General features: G+C 48.2%; 1 protein-coding gene and 1 pseudogene across 1 annotated transcript; one reads left to right on the top strand and one right to left on the bottom strand.

The window, feature by feature from the left end:
- Nucleotides 1-887: 887 nt before the first annotated feature.
- LOC136317715 (PI-PLC X domain-containing protein 1-like) lies at nucleotides 888-7,929 on the top strand (annotated as a pseudogene).
- A 4,340-nt stretch (nucleotides 7,930-12,269) lies between these two features.
- Nucleotides 12,270-19,435, bottom strand: PBDC1 (polysaccharide biosynthesis domain containing 1). Its single transcript, XM_066249135.1, has 6 exons — nucleotides 19,292-19,435; nucleotides 19,133-19,198; nucleotides 16,514-16,573; nucleotides 14,213-14,353; nucleotides 13,447-13,558; nucleotides 12,270-12,725 (listed from the first exon to the last, which is right to left on the bottom strand). The coding sequence occupies exons 1-6, from the start codon at nucleotides 19,319-19,321 to the stop codon at nucleotides 12,559-12,561; spliced, it is 576 nt and encodes a 191-aa protein (XP_066105232.1). The 5' UTR covers nucleotides 19,322-19,435; the 3' UTR covers nucleotides 12,270-12,558.
- Between the last annotated feature and the right edge of the window lie 11 nt (nucleotides 19,436-19,446).

Raw genomic sequence — 19,446 nt, 5'->3', positions numbered from 1 at the left:
CATCCTTTTATTCACCTGCCATTTCCTGAGAGGCTCGGGGGCCAGTCACCACCCGCACCACAGTGGCTCACAGCTGGAGGCTTGGGTGTCTCACTGGCCAGGGCAGGTCAGCAGGACTGGGAACCTTACCTCGTCCTGAAGCATCCTGTGAGATCCAGGGGGTCCCCGAGGCCCACATCGATGGTATCAGAGGGATCTGGGGGTCCAGTCCTGCCCGCCGGGTCCCCATGGACCACCAGGGTGCATCCTGAGTGGTGTGGCCTAGGCAGCAACATGCTCACCTCCTCCACATGTCCCGAGAACACAGGAACGTCCACTGCAGGGGCACACGTGAGATGCTCAGGTGGCAGCTGCAGCCTTCATGTCATGGCCTGTGATGTCCCAGACTTGGCCCCCCTGACGTCTAGTCCTCCTGGGCCATGAGTGTCGGTCAGGAGCCTCCTGCAGGCAGAGCTGCCACATCAAAGCCCAGCACCCCAGGTGCTGACCCGAGGCCCCACAGTGCCACCCCAGGATGGACATCCCCACAGCTCAGACCTTGGGGGTTCACCTCTGAGCCCCTTCCCATGCTTCTGGGGAGTTGGTGCGACCAGGGAGAGGGGTCTTTCTGCAGAGGGGACACGTGCCTCAGCCACCCTGAGAATCTGGCTCAGGCGCTTCTGGGTCACCCTGTGTCTCTCTTCACGTCTCTCAGTCTCCCCGCTCCGTCTTTCTCAATCTCTCTCTGCCTCTGTAGAAATAGTCTTGTGTAGACTCTTACACCTGTCTGTTTGTCACTGCCTACCTGACTGCCCCTGTCTGTCTGCCCCCCCCCTCTGTCTTACATACTGTTCCCTCGCACCCCCACCCTCTCCAGCTCCCAACCCACCTCTGGATGGAAGTCTGTTTTCTCAGTGCAGCTTTTGTGTGTAATGAGAACAAGTTCCCTGCACCTGCTCCTTCCTCAGATCGCTGGGGTCACCTGTGAAGAGTGCACAGATGAGCAAGGCAAGCAGTTTCCCGGGCCTGCCCTGCACTAAGAACTGGATGTTGGCGCTATGCCCCCGGCTCTGGGACGTGCCCCTGCACCATCTGTCCATCCCAGGTGATAGCCTGGGGGTCTCCGGGGGGTGCAGCTGCAGGGTGCATCCCAAGGGTGGGGAAGGTCCAAGAACTACACGCCTGCACATGCATTTACATACTCACATACGAGTGTCTGCTTCCTTCTGCCACCTACGGCCTGCAAGGTGCATGGACCCCAGGGAAGTGTGGCTTTTGCGGAGGATGTGGGGATGCTGTCCTCCACTGGCCAGCCCTCCATTGCAGAAACCCTGGGTTCCCAGGCCCCTCATCTCTGGGTCTGAAGTGTGCCAGTGTCCTTCGTGCTTGGCATCTGGAGGGTCCACAGTGTGGCGACCTGTGAGGAATCTTTTCCAGGTTGTGAGTCCAGGGACCCCAGCACCAGGCCTGCTGGCGTGTTGAGTATGGACCCTTTGACAGAGCTGAACAAGGGCCCTGGCCGTGAGGACAGCCGGCCAGAGGTCAGAGATCAGAGTGGGAGGGGGAGTGAGGGCAGAGAGGACAGTGGGAGAAGCCTCCTCGGGCCACCTGCACTGTGGCACTGAATCCTGTGCGAGCCTCTGGCCTGGAGGCGGGGTCAGGCCTGCTGTGCCGGGTCCCCTCACTGACCCATAACAGGCTGGGAATGAAGCTTTTTTTTTCTCAATTGATTTGGAGAAAGGGGGAAGCTATCGTTTCTTGTTCCACTTAGTGGTGTACCCATTGGTCACTTCCCAAAAATACCCCAACTGGGGATCAAACCTGGCATGTTGGGACGATGCTCTAACCAGCTGAGCTACCAAGCCAGGGCCCAGAGGCCCAGAGATGGAGCTTTGGGGACACTGGCTGCTGGCTTTGCAGGTAGAGGGAGGGGCTGCGAGCCTGGTGGCGAGGCGAGGCGAGGCGAGGCGAGGCGAGGCGAGGCGAGGCGCCCAGGAGACCTAAGCACAAGACCAGGGTTCCGGAGCCTCAGAAGGAAGCCGGAGCCTCAGAAGGAAGCCGCTGCACTGGGAGGTGGGAGCTGGCCTCTGGCATTGCTGGGGAGATAGGCTTTGTGCCCTTCAGACTGCCCAGGACTGTGGCAAGTCAGTGCAGGTGCGGTGAGGGCCAGGTGCTCTCTCCTGGCCCCGCTGGGTGTCAGAACCTCAGCCAGGCCCCCAGCACATGGTCAGAGCCTGGACACGCACAGAGACAGGGCCACACACTCTGACACAACATGTAGCACGTTCCAGGAAGGGGCACTGACAGCCGCCACTCACAAATGTCAGCGCAGGGGGAGTCTGAGGCAGGGTCACGGCTGGTACAGAAAACACCAGCATTGTTGTAGCAGCTGATTAAAACCCCAGTTTGATCACGCCACTTGTTTGAAAAGACATACGAACATAAAGGGTAACCCACAAACGGGGAAAAATAGGTTTACAGCCGTTTGTATGGAAAATAACAAAATTAATAAATAATGACACAAGGATAAACCTTTCTGTACTCACAACTGTAACCCTACTTCTGCCCACTCTGTACAAATGGACCCACATACGTTACACAGGAAACATATGCCATACAATATATAAAAATCAAAATAATAGAGAATTTTGTTTTACTCACGTTTTCACTTGTCTGCAACTAACATGCTTAGTTCCGTGAATTTCCTATCGCCCCTATGACAAATACCACAGAATTGATTTCTTATAAATAAATCCCTCCCACACCCCTGGAGAGCAGATGTCTGAGACCCAGAGGTCCCAGGGTCGCACTCCCTCCAAGGGGCCCAGGGAGGGTCACTCCTGCCTCTCCCAGCTCCTGGGGTTCCAAGTGTTCCTGGGCTGGTGGCTGCCTCCCTCCTGTCTCTGCCACTGACCCCACGTGGCTTCTCCATTGTGTCTGTCTCCTCCTCTGTCTCTTCTAAGGTCCCTGTTACTTGGTGTAGGGCCTCCCTGACCCAGGGTGACTCACTTCATCACGTCTGCAGACCCATTTCCAGACAGGCTGGGGCAGCGGGGCCGGGACGGCGCACATTTGGAGCCACCATCTGTCCCAGGCCGGGACTGTGTTACTTCATGTTCATGGGTGTGCCGCACGTTCTCTAAGTATTCCCCACGAGGAGGGACGGATGGTGGCCCCATCCACTGTGATTACAGGCAGCCACGACATCATTACCTACGGTCTGAACAAGAAGTCCTCCATCTCCAACTCAGAGTCCCCGCTCCTGCAGCTTTTGGTTGAGGCCCTGCCCTGTGTCACCCGGCCCACGGTGCTCAAGTAGTCCGTCACCCAGGTGAGCATCCACACCACCGGCTCCTCTGTGCAGCCGCTCCGTGCCCCCCTGGGGCTGCTCCCTCACCTTTCAGGGGAAAAGATTGAAAACAAAGGTCCTGCCAACCCGGAACGCTGCCCTTAGGAAGGAGACAAAGAGCAGGGTTATTACAGTCAGCTGGAACCAGAATGGGGTGCCCTGCTGACAGCCACTCAAAGGTCGCACCCACTCAGGGCTGGGGGCTGGCCAGAGCCTCGTTCAGGGCATTTACATGCACACACACACGCACACACAGGGAAAAGGGAAGATCCCCGCCCTACATGTTTTGTCAGGTGAGAGGTCCAACAGGGGAGTAAGGGACATCTTGTCCTGTGTTTTCTGCAGAGACGGTGAAGTCTGTCCTGTGTAATCTCATTCGGGCCACGACCGTGTCGCCCACAGCCCTTCCTCCCTGTTTGAATTGGAGGTTTTAGGGGAGGAGGGGTCCCTGTGGGGCATGGAGAGGAAGGGGCCTCCTGAGTCGCCCAGGGTGGCCCAGGCTGTGAGTAGGGCGTTGAGCACACTGTGGTCTTGGCATGGGGCGCAGCTGAGGGTCCCCATGCCGGGCCCCAGGGGGCAGCTCACCCCAGGACTCCACTCTCCAGGTCTCTGTTCTCTGCTCCATCCCTGGACACAATAGGCAGCTTGACAAGCAGCACACCCTCCACCCTCCACCCTCCACCCCAGGCTGCGGTCTGGCGGTCTGCCTCCTCTGTAATTGCTTTGCTCCCAGTTTCAGTTGCCCGGGTGGCCAGCCGGCTTGTGTGTGTGTGTGTGGGGAGCCCAGTGTAGGACATGGGGAAGCCACATCCCTAAGTGCGGTTAGGTGCCTAGGAACGCATGCAGCTGGGACAGTCACCACAGCCTGAGGGACGGGCACTGGGGCAGGCTTGTCGTCCTGCAGGGCAGGCGCCTGTGACTTCGGTGACACACTTGCTGCCACCAGGGGGGCTCCCATGCAAGTTACAGGAACAGGCCACAGACACCTGGTGGGCCTCACCCTGCCGTTAAGGGCTCTGGCTGGGCCATGGATCCAGCACCAGAGCAAAGTCGGTGTGCACTGGCCCAGGGTCACTTGTACCATCCACTCCCTGCTCAGTCAGGGGGAGGTTGGCCTTGGTGCAGTGGGTGACTTGCCAGCCCTGTCAGGGTGTCTGCTCCAGGGCATAGGGCCAAGGACCATGGTGACACCTCCGAGGCCCCTCTGCACGCACGCACAGGTCTGCCCTGCCCCACACACATTGGCCCCTTCCCTCAACTGGCGGGGTCACGTGAGGGAAACCCAGCTCCCTCCTGTCCACGCAGGTGTGGGGCCGTTTCCACGTCACTTCTTGCTTTTCTGTCCCTACTTTGCAAACAGAGCATGTTACCTCTCACCTCTGTAGCGTTACTGCTGTTCTATGAGGGTCCCGGAGGGCTGCTGCTGCTCAGGGGGAGGGGCCTTCCAGAGGCTCAGAGGCTGCCTGGGAGGAGGGTGGGGTGGGGACCCTGAATGGATGGCCCATCTGGGGTCAGAGCTGGGGGGGGCACTTTCAGCAGGGGCTAGCCTTGCACTTCCCAGGACAGGCCCACCCCAGGTACAACCTGTGGTCCCAGCAGCCACTGTCCCCTGCACAGTGGGTCCTGAATGTGCAACCTGAGCCCTGGCGGCCACCAACTGCTAAGAGCTGACATGGGCTGGCACAGCCACACCAGGCACGGATGTGCGAGGTAGCTTGAGCTACTGGGAACTGCCTGCCGTCCAGGGAGAGGTGACCCACCTTTGTCCACAGGTGCTGAACTTCACGAGCAGCTGGACACCAGGATGCGTTACCTGGACCTGCGGATCGCACACATGCTGGAGGGCTCTGAGAAGAACCTGCACTTTGTGCACATAATGTACACAGCCATGCTGGTCGAGGTAGGTGGGCGGGGCGGGGGGAATGAGACCTCACACAGTGATGGACACCACCGTCCTTCCACATGGGATGCGGCCAGCCTCTAATAGAGACACAGCCAACCACTAAGGGTGTGCACACATCCTTTCTGGAATGTGGCTGATGTCCAGCAACAGGCTACTGGGAATTGCTGACCCTCCTATGTTTCTGAGCCCCCCTTCCTGGTGCCACCACACCCCTAGCTCCTCCAGGCTGCCTGATGTTTTGCAAAACTGGGTCCCTCATTATCGTCCTTCTTCCAGTTTAGATCTTTTCTTTTGTGAAAAGAAAATTTTATTGAGAGAGAGACAGGAACATCAATCTGCTCCTGCATGTGCCCTGACTGGACATCAAACCAGCAACCTCCATGCTTCGGGATGATACTCTAACCAACCAAGCTATCCAGCCAGGGCTAGTTTAGATATTTCCAGTCCCGTCTCCTCTCAGCTGCTAGACCAGTTTCTAAAGTTAGACAATGACGGTCCTTGTCTGCATCACAGGTGCCCACGGTCTCCTGAGACCTCAGGGTCTGGGGGGCTATCAGGAGCTCACTCCATGGGCCACGCTCCCTGAAGGTAACATCTGCTATGCACTGTCCTCTGGAGGGCATGCACACAGTGCACACACACATACACACACATGTGCACACTTCCCCCCACAGCAGTGGCCCAGCTGTCACTGGGCAGCTGAGCTCCGTTGGGGTAGCCGGGTGTTACATATTTGCTAGCTCAGGACCGACCTGAGCCATTTTTCCAGTGATCTTGGTTGGGAGCCCCTTAGACGGACCATGACACCCTGCATACTCCCCATCCCCTGCCCAGGACATACTCAGAGATCTGAGCAGCTGGAGAACCACTCCCGGGAGGTGGTCATCCTGGCCTGCAGGAACTTCAAGGGCATGACGGATGACCTGGATGGACACTCATCAGGGCATGAGTACCTGGTGACCTGTGTCAAGAACATCTTTGGGGACATACTATGTCCCCGAGAGGTGAGAGGGCATGCAGTATCCCCGAGGGGTGAGAGGGGAATGTGGTGTCCCCAAGGGGTGAAGCGAGCACGTCCTCCCCACCCAGGTCCTGGGAGAGGGCAAGGCTTCCCCGTATGCTGAGGTAATCCTGATGACGATGAAGCTGCTGATATGGTCTTCCAGAAGCTTCTCTGGAGACTGGGTCAAACTTAGTACCTGTTGGAAGTTGCCACAGTGTATGACCAATGTGAGCACAGTGACTGTCTCCTTGTCCCAGGCTGTCTTAATGGGGTGCACAGCCTGGAAGTCCCAGCCCCAACCCCACAGGGCTTCTTCTCACCTCATCCTGGGGGCTGGAGTCTGAGACCCAGGTGTGGGCAGGGCTGGGTCCTCCTGAGGCCTCTCTCCTGGGCGTGCAGATGGCTGTGTCCTCCTTGTGTCCTCACACAGTTGTCCCTCTGTCTCTGTGTTCTCACCTCCTCTTCTTATAAGGACCCCAGTCCTATGGGATCAGGACCCTCCCTAGTGACCTTATTTTACCTGAATCTCCTCTGTTCATGTGGAGTCTGACTCCCGGTGAGCCTCCTGTCCCAGTCACTCACCAAGGGGCATGAGGCTCTGTTCCAGGAAAATGAGTGTTTGTGTCCTTGTGACAATCTAGATGCCACAACGCTGACACAGATACCCCATTGCCCCTACTGTCCTCACGGACCTGATATCCCCTCTCAACCCTGACACGTCACCCCCCACCACCACAGGAAGTTCCAACACTGCGGTAGATCTGGGTGTGGGGCCAGCAGGCCCTCCTGTCCTACGATGAGAGGGCACCATGCACCAGCACAAGAAGCTGTGGCCGGCCATCCCCTACTGGTGGGGCAACCAGGTGAAGCCCAAGAAGCTGATTTGCTACCTGGAGCTCATGAAGAGCTGCATCCACCCAGGTGGGTGCACGTCCTATGGGGGTACACTCACACACATGTACACAGGGCACACATCCATCATGGGTGTGTATATCTGCACACATGCATGTGTAGTTTTAGTGCTCAGCTGCAGCTGCATGAGGTCTGGGTGCTGCCGTGGCAGCCGCCAGCTTTGAGCAAGAAGAGCATGCAGTTCTGGGGTTTTCTGTCCCTTCCTCCAGTGTCACACAGCATCCTATGTGTTTCTCGCCTGGGCTTCCTCATCTGGTGCTCATAACTCTCTGCAAGGACATGGGCACTTTTGGGCACAGGAGCCACACACAACCCCAGCTGATCTGGAGGCGGGGCTGTTCTGCCCTGTTGTGTCTGTGCCTTGAAGGGAAGATTTTCTTGCAAACAGTTTGTGGCTTCAATTATTCCATATCTGTGGTAAGGGTGCGTGGCAGTGTCTGTGGCCACTTTGGGTCTCCAGGATCCCACTCTCCTGTCACAATCAACACTGTGAGAGGGCAGCTGTGTGTTACACTTGGTTTGCTACCTGGGATTCACATGGCTATTATTCTGTGTACTGCACAGGGTCAGGACCTGGACATGTTGGGTCACATTTCATCCAGCACCCTCTGTAGCAGGAGCATGGCGATCCAACAGCACCTCAGGGCCCAAGCTGTCTGTGCTGGTGTGAGGGGCTGGAACCGTGGGGATGAACACGGGGTGGGGGCAGGGAGGGCGGTGGCGGTTGGGCCAGGTGGGGTGCAGATGGACGAACTTGGCAGCATCATCGTGACAGTTCTGTAGGATCCTGCAGGCACATATGCGCACACACACACACACACATACAAAATCACGCACGCAGAAATGCATGCAAGTATGAAAAGAAGCATGCAAGCATGCATGCACGCACAAACTCACACAAGCACGTGCACAAACGCATGCCAGCACGCAAGGATGAAAGCACGCATGCAAGCACGCACAAACGCCAGCATGCACATACTCAGAACTGCATGCAAACACACATGCAATGACATACAAACTCACCTAAGCACCCACAAACACACGCATGCAGGCATGCACAAGCGCACACACAGACACAGGAAAAAGGAACGATCCCAGCCTTACACGTTTTGTCAGGGGAGAGCTCTGACAGGGGAGCAAGGGGCGTCCTGTCCCATGTTTTCTGCAGAGACGGTGAAGTCTGTCCTGTGTAACCCCATTCGGGCCACGACCCTGTCACCCACAGCCCTTCCTGCCTGTTTGAATTGGAGGTTTTAGGGGAGGAGGAGTTCCTGTGGGGCATGGAGAGGAAGGCCCCCCCACCTGAGTCACCATGGGCGGCCCAGGCTGTGAGTGGGGGAGTCCAGCAGGCTGTGGTTCTGGCATGGGGCACAGCTAATGGCCTCCAAGCCAGGCCCCATTGGGCAGCTCACCCCAGCACTCTGCTCCCTGGGCATCTGTTCTCTGCTCTATCCCTGGACACGAATGGCAGATGGACAAGCCCTATCATTCAGGTTCCAGAAATAATCTGAGCTCCCAAGGTCAGCGATTCTCACCTGCGGTGATGATAACCCCAGGGACATCCACAATGTGTGCAGACACTTTGGGTTGTCCAGAGCCTGAGCTGAGAGGAAGGTCTTACGGCAGGCAGTGAACGCAGAGACTGGAGGCTGATAAGCACCAACAGTGCACAGAACAATTCTGAAAGAACAAAATAACACAAAAGCTTGCATAACTAGATACAGGCATGCAATCCTTTATGAAGGTACAACAAATAAAACAGTGGGATGATGACACGTGATTTGACAAAACGATGACAGAAAAAAATGTCCAGTAACACATGCACATGCATTTAAGTTTCTCTGATAAAGATGGCTTTTTAGTGGCATGAAAAGAAGATGCATTATAGAATAAATACTGTGAGAAAAGCAAATACAAAAAATTATTGGAATCCTATTATCATCCCCTCAAGCAAACTCCATTCCTTCTGGATTTGAATAACTATTCATAACTAATATAAAACATAAGAGTTCCCTAAAACATAAGCGTGCAACGAGATTCAAAGTGAAAAATGGGAAAAGACACATCGGTGATGCAAAAGCAGTTTGACAGTTTCTGGTTATATGTGCTAGCTTTTAATTTCAAAATGTACATTAGATAGCAGCAGAAGAAGACATTTTTCTGGTGACATTTACCTAGCTGTTATTTTCAAGATGTCCATGAGATGGCAGCAGAAATGTTCTTTTTTTTTTTTTTCTAGAAACACCCACGGCCATGTTAATACAAATATGTGCAAAAAGTAGCAGCCATAGCCCTGGCTGGATGGCTCACTTGGCTGGAGCATTGTCCTGTAATGCAGAGGTGGCTGGTTCAGTCCTTGGCCGTGGCACAAACAGAAACAGATTGATGCTTCTGTCTCCCCCTTATCCCCCTTCCTCTCTTTGGATTCAATAAAAATAAAAGAATAAAAAAATAAAGACATAAAAAAAAGGCAACAGAGAATGTTTTTCCTGCTCATAGCATTCAACGAGAATGCAGACGTGCTAATCATTCCTATTTTAAGACCCTCACATGCCTCACCTCACTTAATGTTCCCATTTGCCAAATGAGACAGGGACAATTGTTATCTGCATTTCACAGGTATTTGAACTAAAGATCAATTCTAACCTAATTCAAAACCTAGAACCGATGGTCCAAGATGGGCCAGAAGAGTGTGCACACATGGTATCCTGGACAAATACAGCCATCAAAGTAGTCCTTGCAGCCTTTGGTTGCATACTGGTCTTTTTTTTTTTTTTTAAGAATATCTGCACATAAGCTAATAGTCCAGCTTGTCATGCATTCAATCAAGGTGGTGTTGGGGTGAAACTTGGGCAGGAAACGGGATAGGATAGGTGGGGTGCAAGGAGGTGGCCTGGCCCTTCCCAGGTACTTGGCCAACAAGAGATCCCTGAAAGAGTGCCCTCCCCACTTTTACCCCCTCCTTGTCTGATGGCATTTTAAAATCTATTCTTCAGTCCAGAGCACTGGTCTGCTTCTACCCATGTGTCCTTCCTCTGAGACCTCACTTGACAGGAGCTTCCTACAGGCTCAGAATAAACTCTAGAGCTGACATGTGGCTCCACCACCTACAAGCAAATAAATAAAAATAGTCTCATCTGTCAAATGGGGAGAACTGCTCCCTCTAGAATGGCTGTGAGGATTCAGGAAAGTGGTGCATTTTAGCTCCTGCTGTCTATGTGACCAGCACTCTCTCCCTATGTCCTATTTTGGTCCATACCTCATACGACATTCCTATCGGTCCCCTCCTCTCTGCAGCCACCACCACATGGCATGTGAGACCTTGGAGCTCAGGACCGGCCCCCCTGCAATCTGTCCTTGCTTTTTCCAGCGGACATCCAGGCCAATAATAAACTGATATGGCCAAACACCCAGAAGCCCAGGCTTAGCCAGGGACACCCTCTCAGTCCTTGCACTCTCACAACCTCTTCATTCTTTGGAGACCACAGTCCAAGAAAGGACACTGAGGGGCCACCTGGAAAGGGGAGGCATCCAGAAGAAAAGGCAGAAGGACTCAGTGCCTATAACCTCCACCATTATTATGACTTGCTCTTGGCCTTCTCCAGAAGCAGAGCAGCTATGGCACAGAGGGGCCAGACCCATAGGCCACTGGGCTGTTTTCCCTCAACTCCTTCCTGGCATCTAATTTGAGATCCTCAAGCTGTAGCAACAATTCCTATGAACTTATTTTGGTCTCTGTAAATATGGGAATCTCCATCTTATTCATTTTTAATCCTTGGTCAGGGCACATACGGGTATCAACTAATGCATGCATAAATAGATGAAACAACAAACCAACAAATTGATGTCTCTCTTTCTCCCTCTCTCTAAAAAATCAATAATAAAAATAAATTAAAAAACAGGAATAATAAAACAGGAATAAATACACAACTACCACCAACTACTTCAAATGTAGATTAAATGCTTCCAGCAAAGAACATAGAATGGTGAATGGATAAACAACAAGACCCATACTTTTGCTGCCCATAGGAGACCCAATTCAGATAGAAAGATACAGATTGAAAGTAGAATGATAAAAACAGATACTTTTATGCAAATAATAACAAAAAAAGCAGAGGTAGCGATACTTATATGTGACAAAATACTGTAAAACAAAAGGTAATAAGAAGACAAAGAGGAACATACCAATTCCATTTCTGAGTATTTATCTGAAGACACCCAAAACACTAAATCAAAGACATATACATCCATATGTTTATCGCAGCATTATTGGCAATAGCCAAGATATGGTAGCAACCCAAGTGTCCATGAATACATGAATGGATAAAGAAGTGGGCTTGCCTGACCTGTGGTGGCGCAGTGGGATAAAGCATCGACCTGGAACACTGAGGTTGCCGGTTCGAAACCTTGGGCTTGCCTGGTCAAGGCACATATGGGAGTTGATGCTTCCTGCTCCTCCCCCTTCTCTCTCTCTCTCTCTCTCTTGCACTCCTCTCTCTCTCTAAAAAATCAATAAATAAAACATTTAAAAAAAAAAGAAGTGGGCTTATGACTCAGCACCCCCAAAAAATGAAATCTTGCCATTTGCAACAACATTGATGGACCCAGAAGGTATTGTGCTGAATAAAATAAGTCAGAGAAAGACAAATACCATATGATTTCACTAATATGTAGGAGTTAAAGAACAAAGTAAAAGAGAAACAAACTCATAGATACAGAGAACATTTTGATGGTTGACAGACGGCAGTGGGGTTGGGGGGTATGGGTAAAAGCGTGGAAGGGATTAAGAAGTACAACTTGATAGTAAAAACAATCTTGGGGATTTGGGCTATAGCACAGGGAATATACTCAACAACGTTATAATGGTTACGCATGGTGTCAGATGGGAGCTTTACTTGTCCGAATGATTGCTTTGTAAGTTATATGGATGTTTAGTCACTGTGTTGTGCATCTGAAACTAATATGGTATTCTATGTTGGCTCTAATAAAAAATAAAACAAAATTTTAAAAGAAGCATAATCATTTTATATAAGACATGGCAGAGATTATACACCTGAAGAAAACCTGAAGGGTCATATCATTTTCAATACCTTTTAAAAGTTAATCAGAGATACAGACAGTCATAAGAACCAAAAGAAATTTATTCACAAAATTTCTCACTTCAACTGGCAGATAACGAAAAACAAATTTACCAAGAAACAGTCAACTAGCACCCCACTCAAAAGTCTTTAAGCCAGTTCATATAAGCGAACAACCAGAGCAGCTAATGATTAAGATACAAAAACTGACCTTCTGCATGCCTTTCAATTGTACAAGGACATACATTTAATCATAGGGATCTGTGCAAGTAGCATCATGGTACTTATAGACTCCGTTGAGTCACGGTTTCTAGAATGCTCTTCCCTGTCTACCTTACATAGATGTTTCACCCCTTTTGTTGATTTCTTTGTTGGCTTCTATCTCTTTTTCTCCTCTGTTGGCTCCTTTGTCCTCTTTGTCCTGAACACTGATGTAAACTGCTTTGTTATACCCTTCCCGGTTCCGAGCAATTTCAATGGCCAAAAATTGTATCCTGGGGGCTGGAAGGTGAATAGAATTCATTATTGCCCTAGTCCCAATTTCTCTCAACATATTGGAAATATTTTGACAAAACTGAACTACTATGCAAAGAATTCAAGTGTAGTCATAAGTTTCAGAGATATGAAATGCTAATCCTATAATAAAGGAGGCTGAAAATACTTACTGTATTCACCCATGTATAAGATGTTCCCAGGTATAAGACGTGCCTTAATTTTGGGGCCCAAAATTTGAACAGAAAGTATTACATCAAGTTATTGAACTCAGGTTTTATTCGTCATAAAATTCATAAAAGTGCATAAAAGCGGTAAAAAAAATATCTACAACCACTATAGTTGATGCACCCAGTTTTCAGACCCCAAATTTTCCCAAAAAAGCGTGTCTTATACATGGGGAAATACAGTAACTATCCTATCTCAGTTACTCAAGAATTAGTAACATGCCTGACCTCTGGTGGTGCAGTGAATAAGGCTGCGACCTGGAATGCTGAGGTCAAAACACCAGGCTTGCCTGGTCAAGGCACATACAAGAAGTAACTATTAGGAGTCTTGCTCCCCCCAAACACAATCAATAAAAAATAATTAGTCACACAATTGTTCAAAATATAACAAATATCTCAAACTAACAAATAGTTCCTCAAAGGATCCATGTAAACTATTCATCAGTAAAAGCAGGTCCCTCACACAACGTATACAGAAACAATGCGAAGGGCAAGAAACTCACCAAAGATTGTGTTCTCCTCAGTGTAGCCTTGAGAACAGTCCAGTCGCAGCAAAGTCCCATAGTTGAAGTCTTCTACAACCCCATCAAACTTCAAACAGAATGGTCTCCACTTCTAAAAAGGCAAAATGATGTCATACCTAACTAAGGCAGGGGCTGGTGAAGTCAGGCGTGGAGAGGGGCTTCCACTTCCCCAGTAAGAAAAATAATCATAGTGAAAAAAACTAAGTTTGAGCTGATTGGTTGTTTCATTAGCAACAAGTTTCTGTGCTACCTATTATAATCTTTAGACTGGTATTTCCCAACATGAACAATATTTTTACCTGACAAAAGACTTAAATCCTACACTACACAAACAAAATTTTATTTCTTCAACAGAGTCTTTCTTTTGTTTTTAGTTGTTGACTAGCTCAGTTCCAAATAACTATTCACCCCCATTGAAGCACCAATAAAACAAAGAAGGCGGGAATTTGGCCCAAGGTCACAGAATTTATTAAATTCCTACACTCATGAAAGGGCTGGGAGTTTAGGAATGAAATGTTCAAGTCCCGAAGGTGAAAAAATTAGATTCAATGAACATGAAAAGAATCTATAAACCAGAGAACCATTTCATAACTTTATTAGTAGATGACAACTAGCTAAGAGCCCTAGTTCTTTATGTATTCTCCTTAAAAAAAACCACCCCAATTTTAAATGTATAGAAATGTATTCACCATTAATCATGGTTGGTCAGATGCTTTGCCATATTTGAGAGAGAGGGAGTTCTTACCTCTTTAGCTGATACTGATTTGAGCTCTTCGGGGTCCAATACATCTATCCTGAGTTGCTCAAAATTTTTCCGAAATTCAAGATAGATTTGGTCATCCATTTTGGTGAGTTTCAGGAACTGTGGGTCAACTGATGAAATCAGCTGCCAGATAATAAGACAACATACATATGCTAGTCTCTAATTTACTACTGCCCTATTCCTTCTTCCTCAGAAACCCTTATGGTTCTAAGAGCAAGAAGAGTTCATTAGCATAGACAGCTTAGGTTCTGCATGAAATCACAGCCTATTTAAAGGGCCATAATATACCACAGACTATTTCATCAATTCAAACACTGTGGCCTTGGTACTGCCTTGCTCTTGCCCTTCATGGATTATTCAGTCAACAAACATTTATTAGGTGCCCTTTTGCCAATTAGCAATAGAATTCTAGGCAAAGGAGCTCAAGTCCTCACTGTCAAAACAAAATTTGCTTTCAACCTCCTGTTCTCTGTAGGTAAGATCTTACAGTAATAAAAATGATCTTCAAAAAACAATTTTTAAATAAGTTGATTGGATCAATATCCTGATGTGCCAAGGTTGCAGGTTCAATTCCTGGTGAGGGCACATACAAGAATCAGTGGTGGGACTCAGCGGTTTGCACTGATTTGGCAGAACTGATACCTAATGTTCTGTTGAGTTTGGTGAATCGGTTGTTAAAACGGGACTTGTCATCAGGGTTCTCTCTAAGGTGGGCGCCAGGGCAGCCCCCCAATGTGGACATCACAAATTTACATTCCTTACTCTTGTTTAATGTTCATCTGAGCCACAGCGTATACTAAGCACCTGTTCATTCTGTTCATAGGTGAAAAAAAATTGCAAACAAGAAGCAATATGGAAATATCTTAAGTAACTGTTTTATTATTTTTTGTCAGGTATTATTTAATATTTTTTACTTAGTATTTTAAAACTCGTCTGACCAGGCATTGGCACAGTGGATAGAGCGTCGGACTGGGATGCAGAGGACCCAGGTTTGAAACTCCGAGGTCGCTGGCTTGAGCATAGACATGATCCCATGGTCGCTGGCTTGAGCCCAAGGTCACTGGCTTGGGCAAGGGATCAATCGCTCTGCTGTAGCCCCCAGATCAAGGCGCATGAAAAAGCAATAAATGAACAACTAAGGAGCTACAACGAAGAATTGATACTTCTCACCTCTCTCCCTTCCTGTTTGTCCCTATCTGCCCCTCTCTCTGTCTCTGTCACAAAAAATATATATATACCTATTTTAAAACTTTTAAAACATAACCTAGTTTTGTGTACCTGTTTTATTGTTCTTATTTCAGTATTAAATGCATTAAAAAATAAATTATCTTTAGGTATATTGTCTTTTATTACTTCAATGGTCATCAGAGCAGAGAACTAGTTAAATTATTTGAATCCTACCATTGACAAAAATCAACCAATGAATGCACAATCAAGTGGAACAACAAATCAATGTTGTTTTCTCTCTCTCCTCTCTCTCCCTCCCTCCTCCTCTTCCTCTCTCCACTCCACCTCTCCCCCTCTCGCTTCTTACTTTATCTCTTCTCCTCCCCTTTTTCAGCCATGGCTCGATCAGAGCGAGTTGGGCCCAGGCACTCAGAATGGCTCCATGGCTTCTGCCTCAGGCGCTAGAATGGCTCCCGCTGCAACAGAGCAGCAGCTCCAGATGGGCAGAGCATCACTCCCTAGTGGGCTTGTCAGGTGGATCCCGGTCAGGGCGCATGCATGAGACTGTCTCTGCCTCCCCTCCTCTCAATAAAAAAAGATTACAAAAATAAAAATGACACCCCAATAAATTCAATAAAAATTAACCGATAAAGACAAATACATAAGTAAATAAATTTCTAAGACTAGTGATTAGCAGAGAATCATATAGTACATGTTTAATTCTTTTTTCTTTATTTTTTGCAAGAGAGACAGAGAGAGTGACAGGGACATGTACACAGGAAGGGAAAGAGATAATAAGCATCAATTCTTCATTGTGGCACCTTAGTTGTTCATTGATTGTTTTCTCGTATGTGCCTTGATGGGGGTGGAGGGGTGGGAGGTTGGGGAGGTCTGCAGCTGAGCCAGTGACCCTTTGCTCAAGCCAGTGACAATGATGTCATGTCTACAATCCCACACTCAAGCCGGTGACCCCATGCTCAAGCTGGTGAACCTGTGCTCAAGCCAGCAACCTTAGGGTTTTGAACCTGGGTCCTCTGCATCCCGGACTATGCTCCATCTACTACGCCAAACCATGCTAAGACTAATTCTGATTAATAATAAAGACAGACAACTTACCTTGTAGTAGACTTCAGCATGTTGCATTGCTCTCATGGCCCATGCCATCTCAACATCAGGCTGTACAGGAATAAAGAATACCAGGTAAGATATCTCCCAATCCTGCTACAGAATTAAAAAATTCTTTGGATGTCTAGTGAATGCTCAAGAGAGCTACGAAACTTGGTTTAACTGTCAAAGGATAAAAACTGCACTAAAGGGTTTGGAACCATAAAATAAGTTGTCTATCCTTATGACAAACAAAAAGCTACCTACACAGTCTAACAAATAGAATAAGCGACCAACTATCTTTTCCTGGAAGCTAGTGAAAGTGTGAGTGACTAAAATAGTAGATAAATAACATTTTGAAGACTGAATTCACCCTTGCCAGGTAGCTCAGTTGGTTAGTGTTATTTTGATATACTAAGGTTGAGGGTTCAATCCCTGGTCCAGGTACATATAAAAAAAAATCAGCCTGCCTGACCAGGCAGTGGCGCAGTGGATAGAGCGTTGGACTGGGATGCGGAAGACCCACGTTCGAGACCCCGAGGTCGCCAGCTTGAGCGCGGGCTCATCTGGTTTGAGCAAAAGCCCACCAGCTTGGACCCAAAGTCACTGGCTCCAGCAAGGGGTTACTCGGTCTGCTGAAGGCCCGCGGTCAAGGCACATATGAGAAAGCAATCAATGAACAACTAAGGTGTCACAACGAAAAACTGATGATTGATGCTTCTCATCTCTCTACGTTCCTGTCTGTCCCTGTCTATCCCTCTCTGATTCACTCTCTGTCTCTGTTAAAAATAAATAAATAAATAAAAATTAAAAAAAAAAAGAAGGTGAAACAGATAGACTACTTGAATACATCAAGAAAAAATTTAGACAAGTAAAAAAAAAAACATTAAAAAAAAAAAAATCAGCCTGACCTGTGGTGGTGCAAGTGAATAAAGCATTGACCTGGAACACTGAGGTCACTCGTTCCAAACCCTAGGCTTGCCTGGTCAAGGCATGTACAGGAAGCAACTATGACTTGATGCTTCCTACTCTTCCCCCTTCTCTCTTTCTTTCTTTCTTTCTCTCTCTCTCTCTCTTCCCTCTCTAAAATCAATAAATAAAATCTTTTTAAAAATTTTAAAAATTAAAAAAATAATAATCAGCCTGACCAGGCGGTGGCGCAGTGGATAGAGCACCGGACTGGGATGCAGAGGACCCGGGTTTAAGACCCTGAGGTCGCCACCTTCAGCGTGGGCTCATCCGGTTTGAGCAAAAGCTCACCAGCTTGGACTCAAGGTCGCTGGCTCGAACAAGGGGTTACTCGGTCTGCTGTAGCCCCACTGTAAAGGCACATATGAGAAAGCAATCAATGAACAACTAAGGTGTCACAACAAAAAGCTAATGATTGATGCTTCTCATCTCTCTCTGTTCCTGTTTGTCTATCCCTATCTATTCTTCTCTCTGTCTCTGTAAAAAAATAAAAATAAAAAAAAAATAAATCAACGAATGTATAAATCACTAGAAAAATTGATGTTTCTTTTTCTCTCCCTTCCTCTCTCTCTAAAATCAATTAATCAATAAAATATTTTAAAAGACCGAGTTAAATCATTGGCAAACTGAAATAATAAACTCACATACACAATTAAATTGTTGAAACAAGAAAATAAGATAATGGATGTGAAATTACTCTTCACTTTTAAGAGTGTAGCATGTCATAATCATCATTGGTGTTTATCTGATAATCAATTTCCCACATAATAATACTTAAAAATGAAATAGTACCATAAAGCTTATAAATAACCTTACCAAGCACCCACCACCTTTTTAAATTAGAATTTCCTCAAACTGGAGGGATCTATTTCACTGACACCAGAGGGAACCATTTGCATTGCCTGACTGCCAATTCATGTCCTTTGTCCACCTACACTTTGAGATTCTAATTTGATATCTACTATCTCAATGAAGTTTTCCTCTACTGTCAGAGTTTTAGGGGTTTTATTCTTCAGGTAATCTGCTTTGCATCTTATGCCCTGATCGGCTCATCTAGAATTAAGTCCCATTGAGTGTTACCGCTGTTCCCATATCCCTATCTTGTACCTGAAATCCATTATGTGCTTTCTCCTTAAGAATCTCAATAAGGCACACCCTTAAGCCAGTGTGATTTTACTGCACAATGAAATCACTCGAGAACCTTTAAAAACGACGGATTCCCAGGTCTCTCTGCCCTAGATATTGATTTAGTTAATATGGATTTCTCCCTGGATAGGGGGATATTTACCGCATTTCCCCAGGTTACAACTTTGGGGTAAAAAAACTGGGTGGTCTTATACAGTGGTTTTAGTGTTTTGTTTTTTTTTACTTGCATTTCCTGCACTTGTTGAGCAGTTGTATGAATTTTATGATGAGTACAATTTGAGTTCCCTAACTTTATTTAACCCCCACCCAAATTTCGGGCCCCCAAATGAACCTGCGTCATATATATTGGGACATACGGTAAATGCTTCACGGGGATTCTAAAGTGCCCCAAAGCTTTTGGCTACGCCCTTCCGTTGGAATTAGTGCTGCATTTGTGGACCAAAAAAAAAAAAAATCTGCGCTGCAGACGTCCCAGACTAGTTAGGCGAATGGGAGTTGTGGAGGAGTCATACTCACATCGTTGCCATAAGCGTCAGCTGGTAAAGAAAGCGCATGCGCCACTGACATCAGTTCTCCGGACACCTGGGAAGGAAAAAGGGAGGGTGGGGGAGGGAGAATTCATCACTAGATTCAGCTCGACTTCCCCATGTACCCGACCCCAGAGCAGCGTCTCACCGGTGCTTCGGCTCCACTAGCCGTCTCCATGCTACAGCTTACAAAGTGCGGCGGCTCCACTTCCCGGAAATGACGTTATTCGAGCTCTTTGCTCAGTTGCTTGGAAACGGAGGGCCTGGCAAGAGCGGCTTTCATCCGCCTGCGCCTGCGCCTCC

The sequence above is a fragment of the Saccopteryx bilineata genome, chromosome X (genome assembly GCF_036850765.1).
Source record: "Saccopteryx bilineata isolate mSacBil1 chromosome X, mSacBil1_pri_phased_curated, whole genome shotgun sequence".
Lineage (NCBI taxonomy): Eukaryota > Metazoa > Chordata > Mammalia > Chiroptera > Emballonuridae > Saccopteryx > Saccopteryx bilineata.
The sequence above is the reverse complement of the archived record's forward strand: the minus strand, read 5'-3'. Positions and strand labels throughout refer to the sequence as shown.